Below are 19,149 nucleotides of genomic sequence, written 5' to 3' on the forward strand. Positions count from 1 at the left end.
AGCAGTATGGAGATACTTTGTGGATTCAATTTTGTGTTCTTGGACGTTAGTCTGGGGCGCTGTACGCCATTAGGTGTGCTGGCCGCTCCCCCTGCTGATCTCCGCAAGGGATGTGAGGACTCTAAAACTTCACCAGGGCCTCCATCAGCATATGGGTGAGTAGATAATGGCTGAATTTTCATTTTTGGGTGCACTATCCCTTTAAGAGGTAACAATTCTGATTCATCTACAAGAATCAAAGTAATTCCCTTTATAGTAACCAACTTTGTTGCCGCGATCATTACACTTTACTGCTGTCACTGATCAATATCTGCTGGGTGGACTTCTGTTTTTTGTTTTTGTTGTTGGGTTTGTTTTTTTTGTTGTTGTTGTTTTTTCAAATTCACTTGGTAAAGTTATCTAAATATCACAGGTTCTGGCAGGCGGGTCAAAAAGTGACAAGGCAACGTTCTGATAAAGTTATAGGCCAACAGAAACACTGCATGCAATAGTCCACCTTACACCTTCTCTTCCACTGTCTCTGTCTGTCTCTCATACACCCACACACATCTTGGAGAGCACTGTGGTGTTAAGTCCTTGACATCAGTCCTGACAACTGTGCGACTGTAATGCATTAAAAAGTTCTCAGTTTGCGATCAGGTCGGGTTTAGCATCAAAGCAACGGTGTCATCATCCACTCAGATGTTTCACTGTGGACATCGCCCAACCCTACTCTGTGCAGAGAAGTGCTCGTCATTAACAGCAGAATTTGATTTGAAAAATACAGTGAAGCTACAGAGATAATTAATTAGCGGAGATGAGATGCTCTTCTCATTCACAGCAGCTAGTATTTACACAAGTATAAAGTCAGAGTGAGGTTTTAAAATTTGACAGCAGGAAGTGCTAATTACATTCAAAGTAGCACATCAAGGTTTTTTCCTAAACGTAATTTTCTTTGTAGTCATGTGATTTTTCTTATTGTTACTTCAAGGTACTGTCAACATTATTCATTGGAGCACATTTCCTTTATGAAAAATAACATTTTTGTTAAGTTTGATTTTGTATTAGAAAGAGCAGCAGGGAGAGGATTACTAAAGGCAGCACTAGTGAAGGCGAGGAGAAGGAGTGTAAAATGAGACATGACTCCCACTGAATATCAATATGGCTTGTACCATTAATGAGAACCTATTCAAGGACCTGATAGTCCTGTGGCTATCTGAAGCTTTACAAGGTTTTAGTGAGGGAGGGAAAGGATGGAGAAGAAGGCAAATAAACAACGAGAGAGGAAGAAAAGAAGCCAGACAGGGAGACTGAAAAAAGGTGTGGGAGAAAGAGGAATGGAAACATCAAAGGTAACAGGAAATCAAAGAGTGATGGAAGAAAATGACAGAACCAAAGGACAACAAGAAAAGAGGGAGGAAAGGACAAAGGAAATGAATGAAAGGGCAATGTAAATGAGAGACATTGCTAGGAGTGGTAATAGAAAGAGAAAGATCGAAAGGACACAAAAAGGAAAGAGAGAAGAAGGGAAAAACGGAAAGAGGTAAGGCTGAAAGAGAATAAGAATAATCCAAGATGGGTAGTAAAAGAGAAAAGGATGCAAAGCCAAAGCAAGGAGTGGGATGAAATTACCAGAACAGATGAAATGAAGAAATAAAGAAAAAAAATATAGAGGAAAAGGGGAAAAAGGGACAGGGCATTTTCTCTCTGTTTTAGAAAGCTGAGAGGTGACAGAAAAGTGGAAGATAAACGGACATCATTTGAAAGCCATGCACCATTTAGTGAGACTTACTGTCATTGTTTTGTAGCAAGATAGCCAGGATTTCACTGCAGTACAGCTTGTTAGCATCAAAAGGCATCTTTGCCTGAGAAGGAGAGGGGAGAGGCCAAATTCCAATTACCACTCATCTAAATAAACTCTGTTCTCCAGAGTCTACACAATTAGAAAATCACCCTGTATTCTACAACAAAATGTTTTTTTTCCACCTTTTTTTCCTGAGATCCTGCCTCATGAATTGTTTATGGTAGCAGTATACAGCAACTTTAGGGGCCCTAATCAAACACTCTATAGCATCTGGTCTGAAGTGCATGGCACGGGTGCATTTTGGCCATGTCCACCTTCACTTTTGCTATTCAAACAGTGCATAGTCTGCGTGAAAAGTGGGTGCAAGGGAAAAGGGGGTTGTATTTAGTCCCTTAATTAATCATATGTGGGTATTGGGTATAACATAAATTCAACCAATTAGACTGTCATCATCCATTCTCTTTAAAAGACAGGTGCCCCTGCAGCTGGCACACTGCGTTTTACATGGCACATTTGGCAAATTGGAGAAGCACCTCTGCTGAGAGTAATGCAGTAGGAGGAGCATTGATGTCACTGCAGCAAAAAGCGTGGGACATTTAAGCAGTAAAACTAAAAATTGCAGTAATAAACATGACAGAGGAAACTTAACTAAATTTTTAGCTTCTCAAATAATCAATAAAGTTAAGCTGCTCCATGTAGGAAAATGCGCAGAGCATCACTCTTAATGTGGAGATGAACAGAAGCTCTGCCGTTAACTCTGCTACGTTCACATTCCTCATTAATGATGTATTATTTCACCTACACAAAGCCCATGCAAGTGTGTAACAAGCAGAGTGTAGGCACATTGCGAACCTGTCTATATAGGCGCATCTCACTATCTGCATTATGCACCCTATGAATAGCAGGAAAAATGCTGTGCCATTGAGGCCCTGTTTAGATGACAACGGTTTCTCTAAAAAGGGAAAAGTCTGTCCTTTGCATTTATATGACGACGTTATTGAAACGATCCCTGTTCACACGGAGCCGCAAAATCTACTGGAAACGCTGTAGTATGCACGCCAGGCCAATGGGTGGCAGTGTAAATTTGCAAAGCAACACCAAGGCATGACGCCATGCGCCTGCGCTGAAGCGCCTTCCTCTACAACGCGGTGATTACAAACCAAAACAAAGAAGACACAATGGCGAAAGCATGCACAGATAACTTTGTCTGGATGGACGACGAGGTGGAGTTGCTACAGTAACAGATCTACACTTCACTTCAAATCAACAGGGTGAGCAGCACAAACAGAGCTCGGCATTGTTGTTGTGACGGTCGGCATGCCTAGTGACTGGAACCGTAATGCGCATGTGCGAAAAGTCTCCGTTTTCAGAGGAACTGCATATTGCAAGTTTACATGACAACGGAGACGCTGCCGTTTCCAAGAAGTTGCACTCTGGAAACCGTTTTCAAAATGTTGCGTTTTCAAGCACCCAAAACACCGCTGTCGTGTAAACGATCGGCCAAAATGCAACTAAAGTTTACCGTTTTCAGTTGAAATCGTTGTCGTATAAACAGGGCCTAACTTTCAGTGTCAATGGTGCAATCGCTTTCTGCTGACTCAAAACAGCAATACACCAACAATATCCCTGACCACACCTTATTTCAAAACCCATGGGCACACAGATAGGCATAGGCAGGTATATTTGCTCCTCACAGGTCTGTGCTGCCTGTAAAAAAAATGACAACAGTGCTGGTCTGAAACTAGCAATGACAGTGGTGCTGCACTGTGCGCCACTTTGAGCTGGGTGTAATATAGGGCCCACTATCTTTTAAATGCTGGATAAAATGGTTTACATTACAGGTTATCTGAACATGCATTTCATTGCATGCACATAAGCAAATTTATTTTAAAACTAAAACTACTTCAACCTTCAGTCAAAAGAACATTTTCTTAATTAACCTGTTTTCGAGGACTCTAACTTAATACTACACGCAATCAGTTGTGGAACAGACCATTTTGGAGTAAAGCTGAAGAAAATAGCAAGGGCTGTAACTACCAATTATTTCCTTTATTGGTTAGCCTAGGCATCCTTTGATGTGAAAAACACTTATAATGGCCATCATAAATTCCTACAATCCACGGTGATGTCAGGAAATCATAATTTGTCTGAACAACAGGCCAAAACATAAAACTTTTCAATGTAGTATAGTGTTAAGAAAAGGAAAAACATCAACTTTTCTCAATTTAAAAGTTTAAACAAGAGCATATTTGATTTTTGTACTTAAACAACTCTAAATGATTAATCAATTCTAAACAGTCGCAGATTAATCCATCAATTAACTAATTGTAGCTCTAAAAATTACTCGAGCCAATGCTCTGACACATTCTTACCTTGATTCTCTTGAGCAGCCACTGCATGAGTCCCTGTTGAGCTGCCTCGGTGCACAGGCCTGGTCTGAACTCTGCCATATTTTCTATGATCGCTAAGGAGGACAAAACATCAAAAATCAAGATTAACCTGCAAGTTTGGTGTCTGCCCTGCTAAAGTATCCTTCAGCAAGTCACTATAAACTTAAAAGCTCCATGGCCACCACTTTTGCTGACACCTAGAATTTCCTGACAGAAACCAAATAAGTTGGGATAGACCAATCTGAATTGGTGGGTCGATGTCAGTACAGATACTGATCTCATTTAGTGGACAGGGTATCGGCAAGTTACGACTAATCCCCATTAAACAAGTACAAATCTTCTAAATGTCATTGTGAAATTCAGTGTTTGCCCTATCTGGGAAAAACTGAACACTGATATTGGATCAGTGTCAGCATACACCATCAGTTAGGATCTTGGACAGAAAACGTTGGCTTCGTGCATCCATACAAATAAATATCACACACTACTTATTATGTGTAAGATTGACAAACTGTACATTTGTCTCAGGCTGTCAAAGATGCTAAACTCAAACACAGGTGGTTGGATGTAAGGGAATTTTCAGCATGAGTTACACACCATGTTAAAGTGACCCACAACAACCCAAAAATGAGGCTAATCAGACAAAGATACATTTTTAAGGACTGTCCACACCAAGAATGAGAACAACAACTAAAAATACATAGTTTTATAAATTGTTCTAACTCAAGTCAATGGAGGACTCCACACCACAACTAAAACGACAACAGCAGTGGCAAATTATATTGTTGGTATCCCTTTCAAACAACAGCCAATCAAAATATATCATAAATTACTGGCTGTTACCACAGACAGGTAAAAGAAAACTGTCCTGATAAAGATACTTTCAAGAATGATATCTGGGATACAATAGGGTTCATCTTTAGAAGACAATTACGAATAGTTAACGCCATTATCGGAACTCATCGGCTGTATTCGGCGTCTGACTTCGGGCAGCCGGCGATACAGCCTCTGGGGGCAGACCCCCGATTTTTTGGCATTCCTGTTTGATTAGGTGAATTTCCGTTTCTGACATCCGTTTATATATAAGGAAATATGCTGAACCATTGCGATGGATTCAGAGTTTGCAGTGACGCCAATTATGTTCCGCCTCGTTAGTTCACCGCACGGACCGTTTAACCTGGCAACAACTGCAGCCGGCTCAAACGTGATTGGTCAATATCACGCGGACTACAAACAGCCTACAACCGGAAACCAGGGCTCTTCCGCTCTTCTTCCGGAGGCAAGATCTCCGGGGTTTGCCTACAGACTCTACATTCACTGAATGTAGAGTCTGTATATAGAGACTAAGTTAACGCTAGCTCCAGCATACATGGGGTGGTTTGCAGCTGCTTGTGAAGCGGTCAGGATAACAGTCAGCATCTCCAAGTCTGAGGCCATGGTTCTCAGTCAGAAAACGGTGGATTGCTCCCTCTGGGTTAGAAGCAAGGTACTGCCCCAAGCGAAGAACTTCAAGTATCTCAGGGCCTTGTCCACGAGTGATGGTAAAATAAAGTGTGAGATGGACAAGCAGTCTGGCACGGCATCGCAAGTGATGTGGTGGTTGTGCCGGACTGTCATGGTGAAGAAGGAGCTGAGCAAAAAGGCAAAGCGCCCAATTTACCGGTCCATCTACGTTCCAACCGTCACCTACGGTCATGAGCTTTGGGTACTGACCGAAACAATGAGATCGCAGATACAAGCGGTTGAAATCAGCTTCCTCCATAGGGTGTCTGGGCTTAGCCATAGAGATAGGGTGAGGAACTCAGACATCCAGCGGGAGCTCAAAGTAGAGCCGCTGCTCCTTCAAGGTGAAAGGGGCCAGTTGAGGTGGTTTGGGCATGCTTGTAGCTTGCACGTCATCTACAGAGGCCCATGTCACGGTGTCCAGCGCTACTATAAACAAAGCTTCAGACTCGTTTTCTCTGTGCTGGTGCATCTGCCTCAATACATGCTGCAACTTCAGTATAGTCTTTAATCAAAGTCCTCTAACTATCACAAGTTAACATACAGATGGTATGCAAACACACTTTGAAGCAGAACTGTGAAATACAACAGTCATCTTTTTATAGAGGGTTCATCTGGGTTCTGTCCCAGCTACTTCTAATATTATCTATCTATATTAGAAAGCTGTCTCTGCCACATGATATCTCTATCAGAGCAGACTGCAGCAGAAGGGGACAGAGAGAGAGAAAGAGATTGTGGGGTGGTGATGAAAGGAGGGAGAAGAGGAAAACTAAGGGGATGGAGGGGAGGGAAATAAATTGAGAGGAAACGCAGAAGGGAGGCAAAAGGGTGGGAAGCCAAAGTCAAAGATGAGGGATGGGAAGCTGAGGGAATGAGGGACATGAGGAGAGAGGGAGTGAGGGAATGTAACAACATCACAACAAACATACACAGAGTTTGGAGAGAAGACAAAACAAATAAGACAGAAAACGAGCAACATCTGGAGAGAGGGGCGGCAGATGATAGAGAAATGTTGAGTGAAAGAGAAATGTTGGGAGAAAGAAACAGAAGAGGGGATGGAGAGGGAGGGCGCTGAGGGAGAGAGGAAGGGCCTTTATCAGTGATTCAAACAGAGCAGACAGACAGCATCCTGGTGGACAGCAGGCTCAGAGCAGAGAGCAGCCAAGGCAGACAAAAGGCTTATTCAAGCTTGGAGAGCTCCCTTGATAACACACACACACGCACACACACACATACACACACACACACACACTTGAATAGAAGATCTGCACAAGCACTGCTCCCTCGATATAACCCACACTTGCACAAAGAGCCAAATACACACACCTAAACAGCCCTCCTGACACTCGGCCTCAATCTGGCAACAAAGAAAAAAATCATCTCAGTAGACTCATTCAACACAAAAAGAGCTGAGAGGCAGAAAAGTCTGATTCATGGGAGGCTAAATACAGAGAGCATGACTTCTCAAACTATCCGCTGGCCCGTGCCCTCTCCTAGCCCTCATGTCTACATTTAAAGCCGTTAAATCTATCCCACAAACACGCGATTCTGACTCTCCATAACTAAGGGTTCACGCCTCAGATTTAAAAAACAGTGTTTAAAAGTGCTTCCTCTTTGCTAAAACATTTAAATGAGAGTCTGACGGCTTCCTTTCGCTGTCACTGGAAAAAGTCTAGGACACTTGGCAGCAGGGGGACTCACTGTTAAAGCTTAAAGAATACAAATAAAGTTAGTCTACGCCCTCTATGTAATGTCAAATCCGGGTCCAGGAGGACTAGCTGTCACTGTACTGCCCAGAGCTCTAACACTGGCTCATACACACCTTAAAGGCATAGCTCCCTCCGGAAAGGCTTGTCATGTTTCTGCACTAAACATGACAAGGATGATCAATTATTCTTGCTCTGAATATTCAAATGCTACTGAGCTGCTATCTTTATCCAAGCCTGTTTTTTTTATCATGTGCAGTATAGAAGCAGCAAAGAGTCTGTGGCACCTACAGTGTGCAGTGAAATTTGTCCCAGATTTCTTCCAGATATTTGTCCCACATGTTTTGAATATAAATGAATGCACTGAAAGCACCTTCCAGTCTAGTTATTTTGTGGATATACTGCTCATAAGAACATGGCCTGATGTTTTGCTGAGATGTATGCATGGGTAGATTGGTTAATGACATGTTTGTCCTATTGACCTTGCACATTTTAGCAACATGGAAGTGCTCAGACACTGTTGATCCTGTCTATATCAGAAGTTTCACATTATGTTGGTTAACATCTGCTGCTTGTGGTCAACTTTTGTTAGCATTTTAGCATATTTCTAACAGTTTTATAATATAAAGTACACAAACAAACACTGAGATACTTCTTGTTTTGTTACTTAACAAAAGGACAGCAACAGTCTTTGTAAGCAAAACAGCTCCATATTTCATTCCTGGAACCTGCTTTGTTGGCAGTTTAATTAGTCTAGGATTCAGTTCAAAACATGATGAATGTTTGAACGCAGTATGCCAAGCTTTCAGCTGTTTGATTCAGATGAATTTTGCGTACACTGGGCAGGTGACAGTGGATGATTGTAGCTCTGTCTCTGTCCTTTAACAATTTCAGTAAATTCATCTATGCCAGCTAACAAAACTGTGGTTGCCGGGTTCCAGGTTGGCCTAAAAAAAAATAAAACATCATCCCTGCAGCACTCTATACGGCAATGAAGTTTTTGGGGAATCAAATTTTAACTACATAAGATTTTTGTTTATATTGATGACAGTTTGCTTCAGGACAAACAGTGACAGAAACGTCACTGTTAAGGACTTCGTATACGTCTCCTTACCCAGTGTGTTATAGATGCCATCAGCCTCCTCCTTCACCTGCTCATCCAGCCGCTCCATATTCTGCACCAGCAAGGCCACCACCTGGCCCTCCAACTGCAGACACAGAAAGATCGAGCTCAAGTCTTATACATAAGTGTTATAAAATCTTGCCAGAGTTTTCCCGACATGATTTTCATTTCACAAAAAGAATAACGTTTATTGATCAGTGGGCAACTACGACCGCTTTCCACCTTCATTAAATTACATTTTACACTTATTCTACACTGGTTCTGTTTCGCTGGATGCCGCAATGTGTATTAGATCATTTCTGGTCATTTCTAATGTCACCACAGACACGAGGACAAAGCACACCTGGCTGACATTGTTGATCTGACATTAATTCTCTTGGTAAATGGTAAATGGACCTGCACTTATATCAGGGGCCGACGTTAAGGTTTTTTCCTGCGCGTTCATGTACGTTCATGTGAATGCGCCCCCCCCTCCCCTCCCCTCCCCTCCTCTCGGAGCCCTTGGCCCTCCCTCCCTATAAAAGGCTACAGCCAGTGAGCAATGGCAGCGCATATATTCGAAATGAAATGGCAGAGAGTGGAATATCCACCTGAAGACGACCAGGATCCGACATTACCTCTAAAGAAACAATGGTTGTTGGCGAAGAAGCTGCCGGATAAAGAAAGGGACAGAACTCGGATTAACATTGGCCTTGCATTTCCAAGGTGGAGAGCACTGCGAGAGCTAAAGGGGCTACAATCTGACTCGGAGCTAGCTCTTCTTCTCCTGGACAGGTACAACATAAAGTCAAATGTCTGTTTTAATTAGTGTTACAGTAACATTAGGCACATGTCGCTATGTTGATTCAGTTAAATTTAATGTTACAATCGTAGCATGGGTTAATGTCCGGAGCTTGAGTTATTAGCGGCTCGGTCCCAGCAATGGATCAGGCGTTACGGTTGTGTTAGGTGAGTAGCCCGGCAGCCCAGCTCACATTTGCAATTAGCATTGCAAAATGTAGCCCGGCGGGCAGCCTGGCGACTGTGTTTAGCTATTTCCCTGCCTACTTCAATGATGATGGTACCTGTAATAAATGCAATATATTTGTTGAAATGGAGGCGAGGCTCAGTGACTAGAAGAGCTGGTAGAAGCGCTCCATAGCTGCAAGCTACTCCAGTAGCCGTAGTAGCTCTAGTGCCAACTCGGGATGTAACAATTACCGATATTACGGTAAATTTCGGTTAATTTTTACACGGTAAGAATTACCGTTTATGTTTAAATTAATTGCATTATCGCGGTGGATTATCAGGACATGTAATAACAGCCTCATTCAAGTCTCGCGATGCAGGCGCTGCGTGAATGCGTAGCATGTGTAAACACAAAGAATGAAAACATGGCAGAAGGTGGTGATAGCGGACATTTTCCCCCCCAACTAAACGCACAAAGTCTGAGGTCTGGGCGTACTTTGGGTTTCTGAAGAATGCCGAGGGACAGCTGGTGGAGGACAACTATCCTGTGTGCAGAACATGCAGAAAGAAAGTTGCTGCGAAGGGTAGCAACACTACAAATCTGCTGGCTCATCTCCGTGACCATCATCCACAGCTTTACAGCCAATGCAAGTTATGCTATGCAAACGTCAGTTATTGTGTGAGGGACTTCGGTTTTACTAAGATTGTCATAATGTGTAACTCTCGACGTATACGGGACATTTGAGCCGTATCTGTCCTCCTAAACGGCGACTAGGTTTTCCGTTTTCGTTTAAGACACTTAGGAGCTAATACTAGCTGAGTAGCTAATAGCCGTATTAGCAGCTATGTTGCTAACGTTAAGTGTTTCAAAACGAAACGGAGCTGAAAACACTGAGCGGAGCCGACAGAATATAAACCGACGTAACGTAACGCTAATTGAGATCAACTATGATTGAATCACTGTGATTATGGTTATTGTATGGCGAGCTAGAATCGATATAGACGGCCAGTTATGCTTTCTCGACATAAGCTCAAGGAAACAACATAAAACGCTGCCGTGTTAACCTTTGACCGAGAGCATGCACTCCTTTTCTCATACAGGTAATCCTCTGACTCACATGCACACTTCTAATGTGTGAATTATTCTGTGTAATGATGACCATTGCCCTTAGGGTTTTTTTGGTTTCTCCTGCACATTTGTGATATCTATTCTATATATTGTATGTCTTTTGTTCTACTCTTGCATTGTTTTGTTTTATATATATTTTTCCTCTCGTGCTAATAAATAAATAATATATAAATTGTTTACATATTTTGCTGACTGTTAAAATGCACCAGACAAATAAGCTTTGTTCCTGTAATGTCTTTACATATTTTGTTAATTTAAAATAAAATTTTCTGTTGCTGTGCCAATCCCTTGCCCCTTTAATGTGAAAGTTTCATTTTAATATAAGATTTTGGCTGTTAACATTTTAGTATGATAAGGAAGTTTCAAGATTTAGTAAAGTTATTTCAATGTATCTATTTTTTTGACATTTTACATCTGAGTAAATATATCAGTGTATCATATTTCACATCATATTTAATTATTCTTAATAGCTGATTGTAGCCAAGTACCATAATGCAGTGATGCAAACATAGGTATGGTGAAAAAAGAAAGAGCCTCTGAACTTCTAGGGGGGTCCGGGGGCATGCCCCCCCGGAAGAAAAGTTTGACTATTTTAAAGTTAAAATACATCAATCTGGTGCACTTCGGGAGCAAATTTAGGAGGCTAGATATATGAAGAACTTCGTGTTTCTGTAAACAATTTTGGCCACAGTAAGCTAAATATCTAAAATATGCATTAACCAAGCTAAAAAGGCCAGAGAATGTCACAAGCAAAAGTTCCCAGTTTGCTTAACAAAGTGACAGTGTTAAAAAACAAAAACAAAAGAAATATAGGCTATATGTTAATAGGTCAGTATTAATATTTTATTGTTCCAAGTTTTCTATTTCCACTCTGGTTTTAAAATAGTTTCTAACAAACAGAAAGATGCTTTATAACCACACTAAACACATATCTTAATGATGATTTTAGCTGCATTTTAATGGTGTAAACTTTATTTTATCCTCAGAGTGACAGCTGACAGTGTGGATGATTTTACACTCTGCAGCTCAGAATAACTTGAGACACCTGATAACTGGAAATAAAAACTAAAGAAATAACCCACATTGTTAATTAGCTCCCGTGATTATAAATATAACATTTCGATCAGATAGACCTCATCAGTCATTAACTACTTTTACACTCTTTGGTTCGGTAGCAGAAACAGTCTGGAATTATTTTAAAGTTCTATTACAGTATGTGATATTAAGAATGATTTCATCCTGTCATCAAACTAAATAGCGAAAAATACTCTGTACTTAAGTCATAATAATTCTTAAATGTGCCTTAGCCTACTTTTAATATTTGTAAATTATTATTATTATTATTATTATTATTATTATTATTATTTCTAGTCTCTACATCTGTTAAATCAGACAAGCTGATGTTCGCAAAATTATTGACAAGGATTTTTTATCTGTTTTATCTGTCTTATTTTATTCTGTTGTAGCCTATGATTACAGGCTGTTGTTACTTAGTTGAAAATAACTGTTTTGCTGTCACTGAAACAGAAGTTTTTTACAGATAGGCTACCGTTTCATCTCATATGAGTATGAGTTCATGATGATGATGTCGCTCCTAATTAACAACTCCGCCTCTTTCTGAAGAGGAGCCCTGCAGTGTGCGAGCCTTTTCTTTACCTGCTCAGCTTTCCACATTTTTGAGCTCAGCACCTGCACAATTTTGTTCATGGATGTGCGTGCTTTTTGCTGCTTTGTCAACTCCGCCTCTTTCACATGAACGCGCTCATTGCTGGAAAACACAGAGATGAGAGAGCGAGTTGATAACCAGCTTTGTAGTACTGGTTATCCTGGATGGGCGCTGTTAGGCTCTGTGAAGCCAGCTCACCTAAAGAAAGCCTGGCTATGTTAAACGTTCATCGTAGTACAGGCCGACCGGAGGAGAGCGAGTATCAGAGCAGAGACAGTGGAGTGACGGACCGCGGGAGAGAGAAAGGCAGGCAAGCAGTGACACACATCCTGTGACTAGAGTTGCTTTACCTGCGACAGCTGTTTTATTTTTATTCTCCCCTTCCTCAATGCAGTTCCATCATGTAGCGTGACAAAAATAGGATTTATTATGAATCGTTAAGGGCATCTGTCAGTTAAATTATTTTTGGAAATACCTAATTTTCCATTTTAGAAAACAGTATTTTAGAACAGTGGTAATAGTCTGGAAACATAAATATTTTTCCATACTTTATTTTTCATTTTCCATATTTTTTAATACCTGGGAATTTATCAAATTTATTTCCATACTTTTCCATACTTTCCATACTTGCGTAGGAACCCTGACATTAAACAACTACAACGATGGAAATATGTAAGTGGTGCAGCGGTTCCAAACCAGCGAGGGAGCAGCCACTAGCCAGTTAGCAAGCTCAACTACTAGCAAGAAAGCAACAACAAAGCATGTTTGACACTTGTGAAAGGAGTCAAGACGAGACCAAGTGCCTGTATTCAATTTGGTGAGACGAATGTTGGGCCGTTTTGCCGGCAAGCTGCAAGCGTTTAGACACACAGAGCCGGATTGGCGAGTTGATCTGAGGTGCCCAATTTTCCGCCTCATAGGGTAGACGTATTGGCAGAACCTTTTTGGTTTAAACAGAACGAGGCGGCCTTTTGCCACGGGAGGGGCTGTTGAAGACTTGTGGGAGGAGCTGTTGATGACACCGCACGTGCGACCCAGTGGCGGTGGATAAATAGGAAACAGCTGATAGCAGGAATTGGCGAGCAGCTAGTAGCAAGAGGGAAACGCAAACCTGACAGACACTGTAAAGATGAGAAACTGGGGAGACAAAGGAATTGCGCGCCCTCCTTGTCCTCGCAAATGAAGAGGCCATTAACAATCAAATGATGGGAACGACTTACGAGAGAATTGCCGAAGGACTGACCAGCCGCGGCTTCCGTTGGAGCAAGGCTGCTTACGTCACACGCTGAGCTACACGTTTTGTTACTTGCTCACGCCCCCCATTGCCCCAAAAAAGGCACATTCTGTATAAACAAACGTAGGCAGGCGGCATTTTGCCGCACTCCCCGATTTTGTTTTTATGCTGCCAATGCAGAATGAAGACTGATTGGGCTTTCCTGCAAATTTGCACAATTCCTATTTAAAAAGTGCTTAAAGTACACAACATAAATTGGCAATTCATTTCACAACAAATTTTTTGCTTTTGTTTTTTTGGACCTGCATAAATGGGAGATTTGACGTTTGGTTGTTTGAGCTAGACAGAGCGACAGAATCTTTATGTGGACACTGGAGACACATATAAACACCAGGTGTAAATGTAATCAGGTTAAATCATATACTATACCAGATACTATCTGGATATGAGACACATTTTAATTCAAGATGTAAAGGGTGTCTAAGACAGTAACACTGCAAAACAGTGACACATTCTTGCACTTACAACGCTCTTCTTGTATCAAAATGAAATGTACATGTCATCACTCAACCTGAAAACATGTTTTCTGCTCTCATCATGACTTAATGACTGCTGTGTAAGATGAGGTATGACTGACTGGGCTGAGAACACGATTCTTACAAATTTCTCTCTGTTAATAAATTTTTCATCATTATCATTTTAAACAGAACACTTTTCAAATCTCACAACTTTCAACTTTTTCCACTGTATTGTAAGTCTGTCAGCTGAGTCCTTATCTTTATATTTTGCGCCATGATGATGTGAAGAAAACTGACAACCTCATTTCACAAACTGAAAAAATACAGAGCCAGAGATGACAAAGTGAATGCTCACTTTTAAGCCTCAGTCTTGGCAAAAGAAACTCGGTTCCTGCCTGAGCTTTTCTGAACATGTCCAAGTGTTATCAGTCAAGTCAAGATTGGAGACTCATAACTAAACAGAGCTCGCGGGGTGCCGACTGGCTGGATAAAAGTACTATTACAAATGAAAGAAGACGGACAGTCGACACAGATTTATGAGCCACCGGAGACCGTCGTGGATCATTTTGATTCATCTTATCAAGGATACCACCTGGCCTTCTGGCAACAAGGACAGAGGAGCTGGAAGCATTACAGCAAAGAGGAGAGAGAAATGGATTCAACCAAGCCTCGCTGCCCTGAAACCGTTTCCCTTGGAAGCAGCTGTAAAGAAGAGTGTGGTTTATGGGCGCTCCATTGCATGGTAAATGGACTGCATTTATATAATGCCTTTATCCTGTGAGCACTGCAAAGCCACCTGAGCTACTGTCTCATCCACTATCACATCACAAGCCAATTCACACACACACACACACACACACACACACACACACACACACAGTGCAGTATTTCTGTCAAGGGTCTTTGACATTCATTCAATTGTCCCTTCAATTGTTCCTGTCCGACACTAACCAACCAGCCAGCTGACGAAAAGAAAAACCTCAAGATACGTTCTCAAGACGTTATTTCATCTTTTTAGTGTAAAATTACATTACATCATTTCAGCCAACAACATATAATGCTGATATGGAAAAACAATGTTATTGTCATTTAGGGCTGGGTATAGTTTTAAAAAAATATGATACCAGTACCCCTAAAGAAATAACAATACCAAAAGAGTATTGCATTTAATGCCCATAATGTGAATGTAGTGGCATGTAGTACACGATAAAACTTTAATTAATAGCCTGGGCTTTTATTTGCTTCAATTGCTGAACTTCACCGGCATATATTTGGACAGGGGTCTATATGGGACAGGCCTTAAATTCCTTTTACACAAAACTTTTGCCCAGCAAACATGGGAATTACTATCAAACTTTTTATCGAAACAGTAAGAATATTAGTTTTATAATCACAACTACTGCCCTTTTCTGCTATAGTTTGCATCCATGTCTGTGAAAACCTGTCAGCACAGAGTACCTATACAAACAGCACATTTTCAAGGTGGGCACCCAAGATGCAGTACAGCCAGAAAAGTGAAACTGGCCTTCGGGATATGAAATGTCATCACTTCATCATTTCATCCCATTAGATGAAGTTTTGTCATAATTAGCATAACAGTTCTTGATGTTTTGTGAGGTCACACTGACATTGACCTTTGAACACAAAATTGTAATCAGTCCAAGTGGACGTTTGTGTGAAACTTGAGGAAATTCCCTCAAGGTGTTCTTGAGATATCTCATTCATGAACAATGAGACAGACAAGCTCACAGTGGCCTTGACCTTTGGCCACCAAAATGTAATCAGTTCATCGTTGAGTCCAAGAGGATATTTGTGCCCAATCTGGGGAAATTCTCTGAAGGTGTTCTTAAGATATCTCGTTCACAAGAATGGGATGGACAGTTGGACGGACACACTGCCTCCGGCTTTTGCTGTCGCCAGCATAGAGGCGTAAAAATTAGGCTATCTAATAACAAATCAATTACGAATCATTCATTTGATCTAGCTCTGACAGACAGCGTATCTACATAAACCTCAAGCACTGAAAGAGAGAAAAGGAAAGAGAGGGAGAGAGAGAGAGAGAGAGAGAGAGAGAGAGAGAGAGAGAGAGAGAGAGAGAGAGAGAGAGTGTTATAATGCTCCTTAGGAACTAAAATAATATAAATAATCAAGGAGTGGTCACATTTCACCACTTCAGAGGTAGGGAGTCACCACCTTTTTTCGTCTCTCTTGTTAACCATGACGGTAAACGTTGATGAATTATACTTTGGTGCTCATAGTTTCAGTAAAATGAACTTAACAACTGAATTGTTGAAAACCTAACCAAGCTAATGATGTGTAGTATCTTGATACTGACAAAAATTGAAATATTTTTATTTGTATGCATGGTCTAAGCAGCTAACTAATATTTGCCCGAGCGGGTTGCTGACGATTCACTGTGGGCTTTAAGCAGTTTTCTACATCCAAAGAACTTCTATAAAAATGAAGTGCTTTGCAGCATCACAGACCAAGTGTCTAATGGAGACCTGCGTTTATTTGCCAAAATTTGCAACCACAGTAGCCATCGATGTGAGTGTTTTGGTGGCATCTCGGCACGCTGAACTGCACTACACTTTTTCAAATACACCACACCTGACTTTACCAGCCTCCCAGCACAAAAAGTACCGAATGCGGGTGTAGTTTCATTTCATTTCCATACTACCCAGCACTGGGTTATTTCAGTACCCAGCCCGGCTACCATTACAATGTCAGATGGTCTATAGAGCCAGTAACATACAGACTTTTGTTTGCATCCCTGAGCACATGTAGGCTAGACAATCCAACAGTAGATCTGTGTTTGGATGTGTTTGTGGAACTGGTGACAAATAGAAGAGTGTTGTGGTTTGGAACCAAACAACTGCCTGCACTCTGCAATACACTTTGCCTCCTCTTTCCTGTGTCAGTCAGTCCAGGTCATGAGTGCTCCTCTAAAAGGCTGACATTTCCTCAGCTCTGAAAACACTCCGCTCTGCCTTAGGGGTGGGCGATGTATCGAATATATCTGATATACTTTAAAATCATTTTATGTGCTATATGGCAGATGACCATATGGTCAGATATTCCTTGCGCATTTTGGTAATTTATTTATGCATTAAAAGTAGGCCACATTTACATGATGGAGACTTGCTCTCCCTCTCAAACACACAAACAAACACACACAGACAGCCCAAACCGATCGACTACACCAACTATTTTGTCAGCCACTGAGTTCAAGTCAAATCAAAATGGGGGAAGATCCCAGAGTTTGTCTTTCATCTGGGGTTTTTCAGTTTCAGGAGGGCAAATGTGGAGCAGACTACTAACCTCTGCAAAATATGACACAAATGTGCTCCAACACTTAAAATACCACCCAATGCAGAACACTGCAGTAAAGCCCCCAGCCTTTAAAAAAGTGAGCCAAACTCACTCCTACATTGTTTTACAGTACCTGTGTATACTTGGTGTTACAGTACGAGCACATAATAACTAACTTGAAAATACAATCGACCTTCCTGGGGATTTCACATTTATTCAATAAATCAGTCAGTATCAGTATCGGTAATAAAAGAAATATAAAGAAATACATGAAAAAATTACCAAAAAATATAATAACTTTTTTAAAAAAAATGACAGTCTACCAAGTCAGTCAGACAATACCAGGACATTCTGATGTGGAATTTCAAAATTAAAGCCCACTAAATTCAGATTAATTTACAAATCAAGTAAAATCAAACAGTTACGTTATCATAAAAAAAAAAGGTGAAAATATTAAAATGTATCATATATTGCGGCATAGCCTAAAAAGATCAATATTATTTATTAGACATAATGTCCAGCCCTACCCTGCCTTAAAACAAGCAAACCATTGCTTATTGGTTACAAAATGTGTCCAATAACAGACAATATAATAATATTTCAATTTCATATACATTATGGTGTGCCTCACTGTAAGGACCCGACACCTAACTACTGAACTGAAGAATAAAATATGTAGCTAGACTGCTCAAAGGCCCTTGAAACATCAGACAAAGCAGGTAATTCATTGTAGTGAGAAAACAACTACCCTGATGAAGGCCGTTGGGATGCCCGGCACAAAACTTGGCACGTTCGAGCCAATGGAGTCTTTGATGAAGTGTCACTGTGACAGCTGTGAAGGAGCAGGGCCACACAGTTCTTTCCTCCATTATAGGAATATCAGTACATTATTGCAGTTTGACCTTTGTCTGTGTCGCTCTAAATGTCAGCGCATATAATGGGGTATCAAAAAATCTTCCCTGGTTCATAGACAGCACGACAGGCTCATCGACAAAAAAAAGGGGAGAGTGGGCTAAATGTACAGAGAGATGGAGAGACAGAGGGAGGATGTTAAACACAGAGCTGATGCCAACAGACACAGCTGGAGGGTGACAAAGGAAAGCTTTAAATAACTGAAACGTGTGAGAGGAAGTGCTATAATTATATGTATGACATTACACTTTTTTTTCCCTTGACCATGCTCTTGTCACTTGGTAATTTATTTCATTGCCACAGCAACTCACACTTGCATATAGCTAAAAAAATGTAGATATAGATATTTGTGCCCCAGTTTAATTACAATATGTTTTTCCAAGTTAAACAATTTGCATTGTAACGACAAAAGTAAAAACAAATTCATATGAAGTTTTTTTTTTTTTTAAATAAATTTACATTTAATAATCTGTCAGTTGTCTCTCCTGCAGACAGAAAAAATATTTTATAGTATGAATCATTATATCAAATGTAGAAAGACACTGGTCTGTAGCAGTGCCATGGTAACAGCTTGACAGAAAACTCCAGTGGACCAGCCATCTGTCTAACATCTGCAAACGTGCTGGACATCGTCTCGGAATATTACAGAAGTTGGCCAACAAGCCCGTCCTAGATGCAGAGCTGTCATCTAAACCTGTTACGATAACTACTTGTGTTGGACGAGATAATGTCCCAGAATATATAATCAATAAATACTGGCAATAAACAATATTATCATAATTTTTGGACCATTTCATGCCACTGATATAATGATAATACAGTAGCATAAAAATGCAAGCATACCCTGTCAAAGAGCAATGAAGTTAGCCCCATAATCTGGTGTACTGCAGTCAGCTACCAGGGGTGGACGACCTGGGAGCTGAGT

General features: G+C 40.9%; 1 protein-coding gene across 1 annotated transcript in view; it reads right to left on the reverse strand.

The window, feature by feature from the left end:
• The window catches only part of ctnnbl1 (catenin, beta like 1), a 109,606-nt gene that overhangs the window by 77,781 nt on the left and 12,676 nt on the right, over positions 1 to 19,149 (reverse strand). The window contains exons 6-8 of the mRNA XM_050064423.1: positions 8,497 to 8,590; positions 4,156 to 4,247; positions 1,772 to 1,844 (exon numbers count right to left, since the gene is read on the reverse strand). Of these exons, the coding sequence (XP_049920380.1) occupies positions 1,772 to 1,844; positions 4,156 to 4,247; positions 8,497 to 8,590 (259 nt within the window). The remainder of the gene's footprint in view (positions 1 to 1,771; positions 1,845 to 4,155; positions 4,248 to 8,496; positions 8,591 to 19,149) is intronic.

Source organism: Epinephelus moara, chromosome 16 (genome assembly GCF_006386435.1).
Source record: "Epinephelus moara isolate mb chromosome 16, YSFRI_EMoa_1.0, whole genome shotgun sequence".
NCBI lineage: Eukaryota > Metazoa > Chordata > Actinopteri > Perciformes > Serranidae > Epinephelus > Epinephelus moara.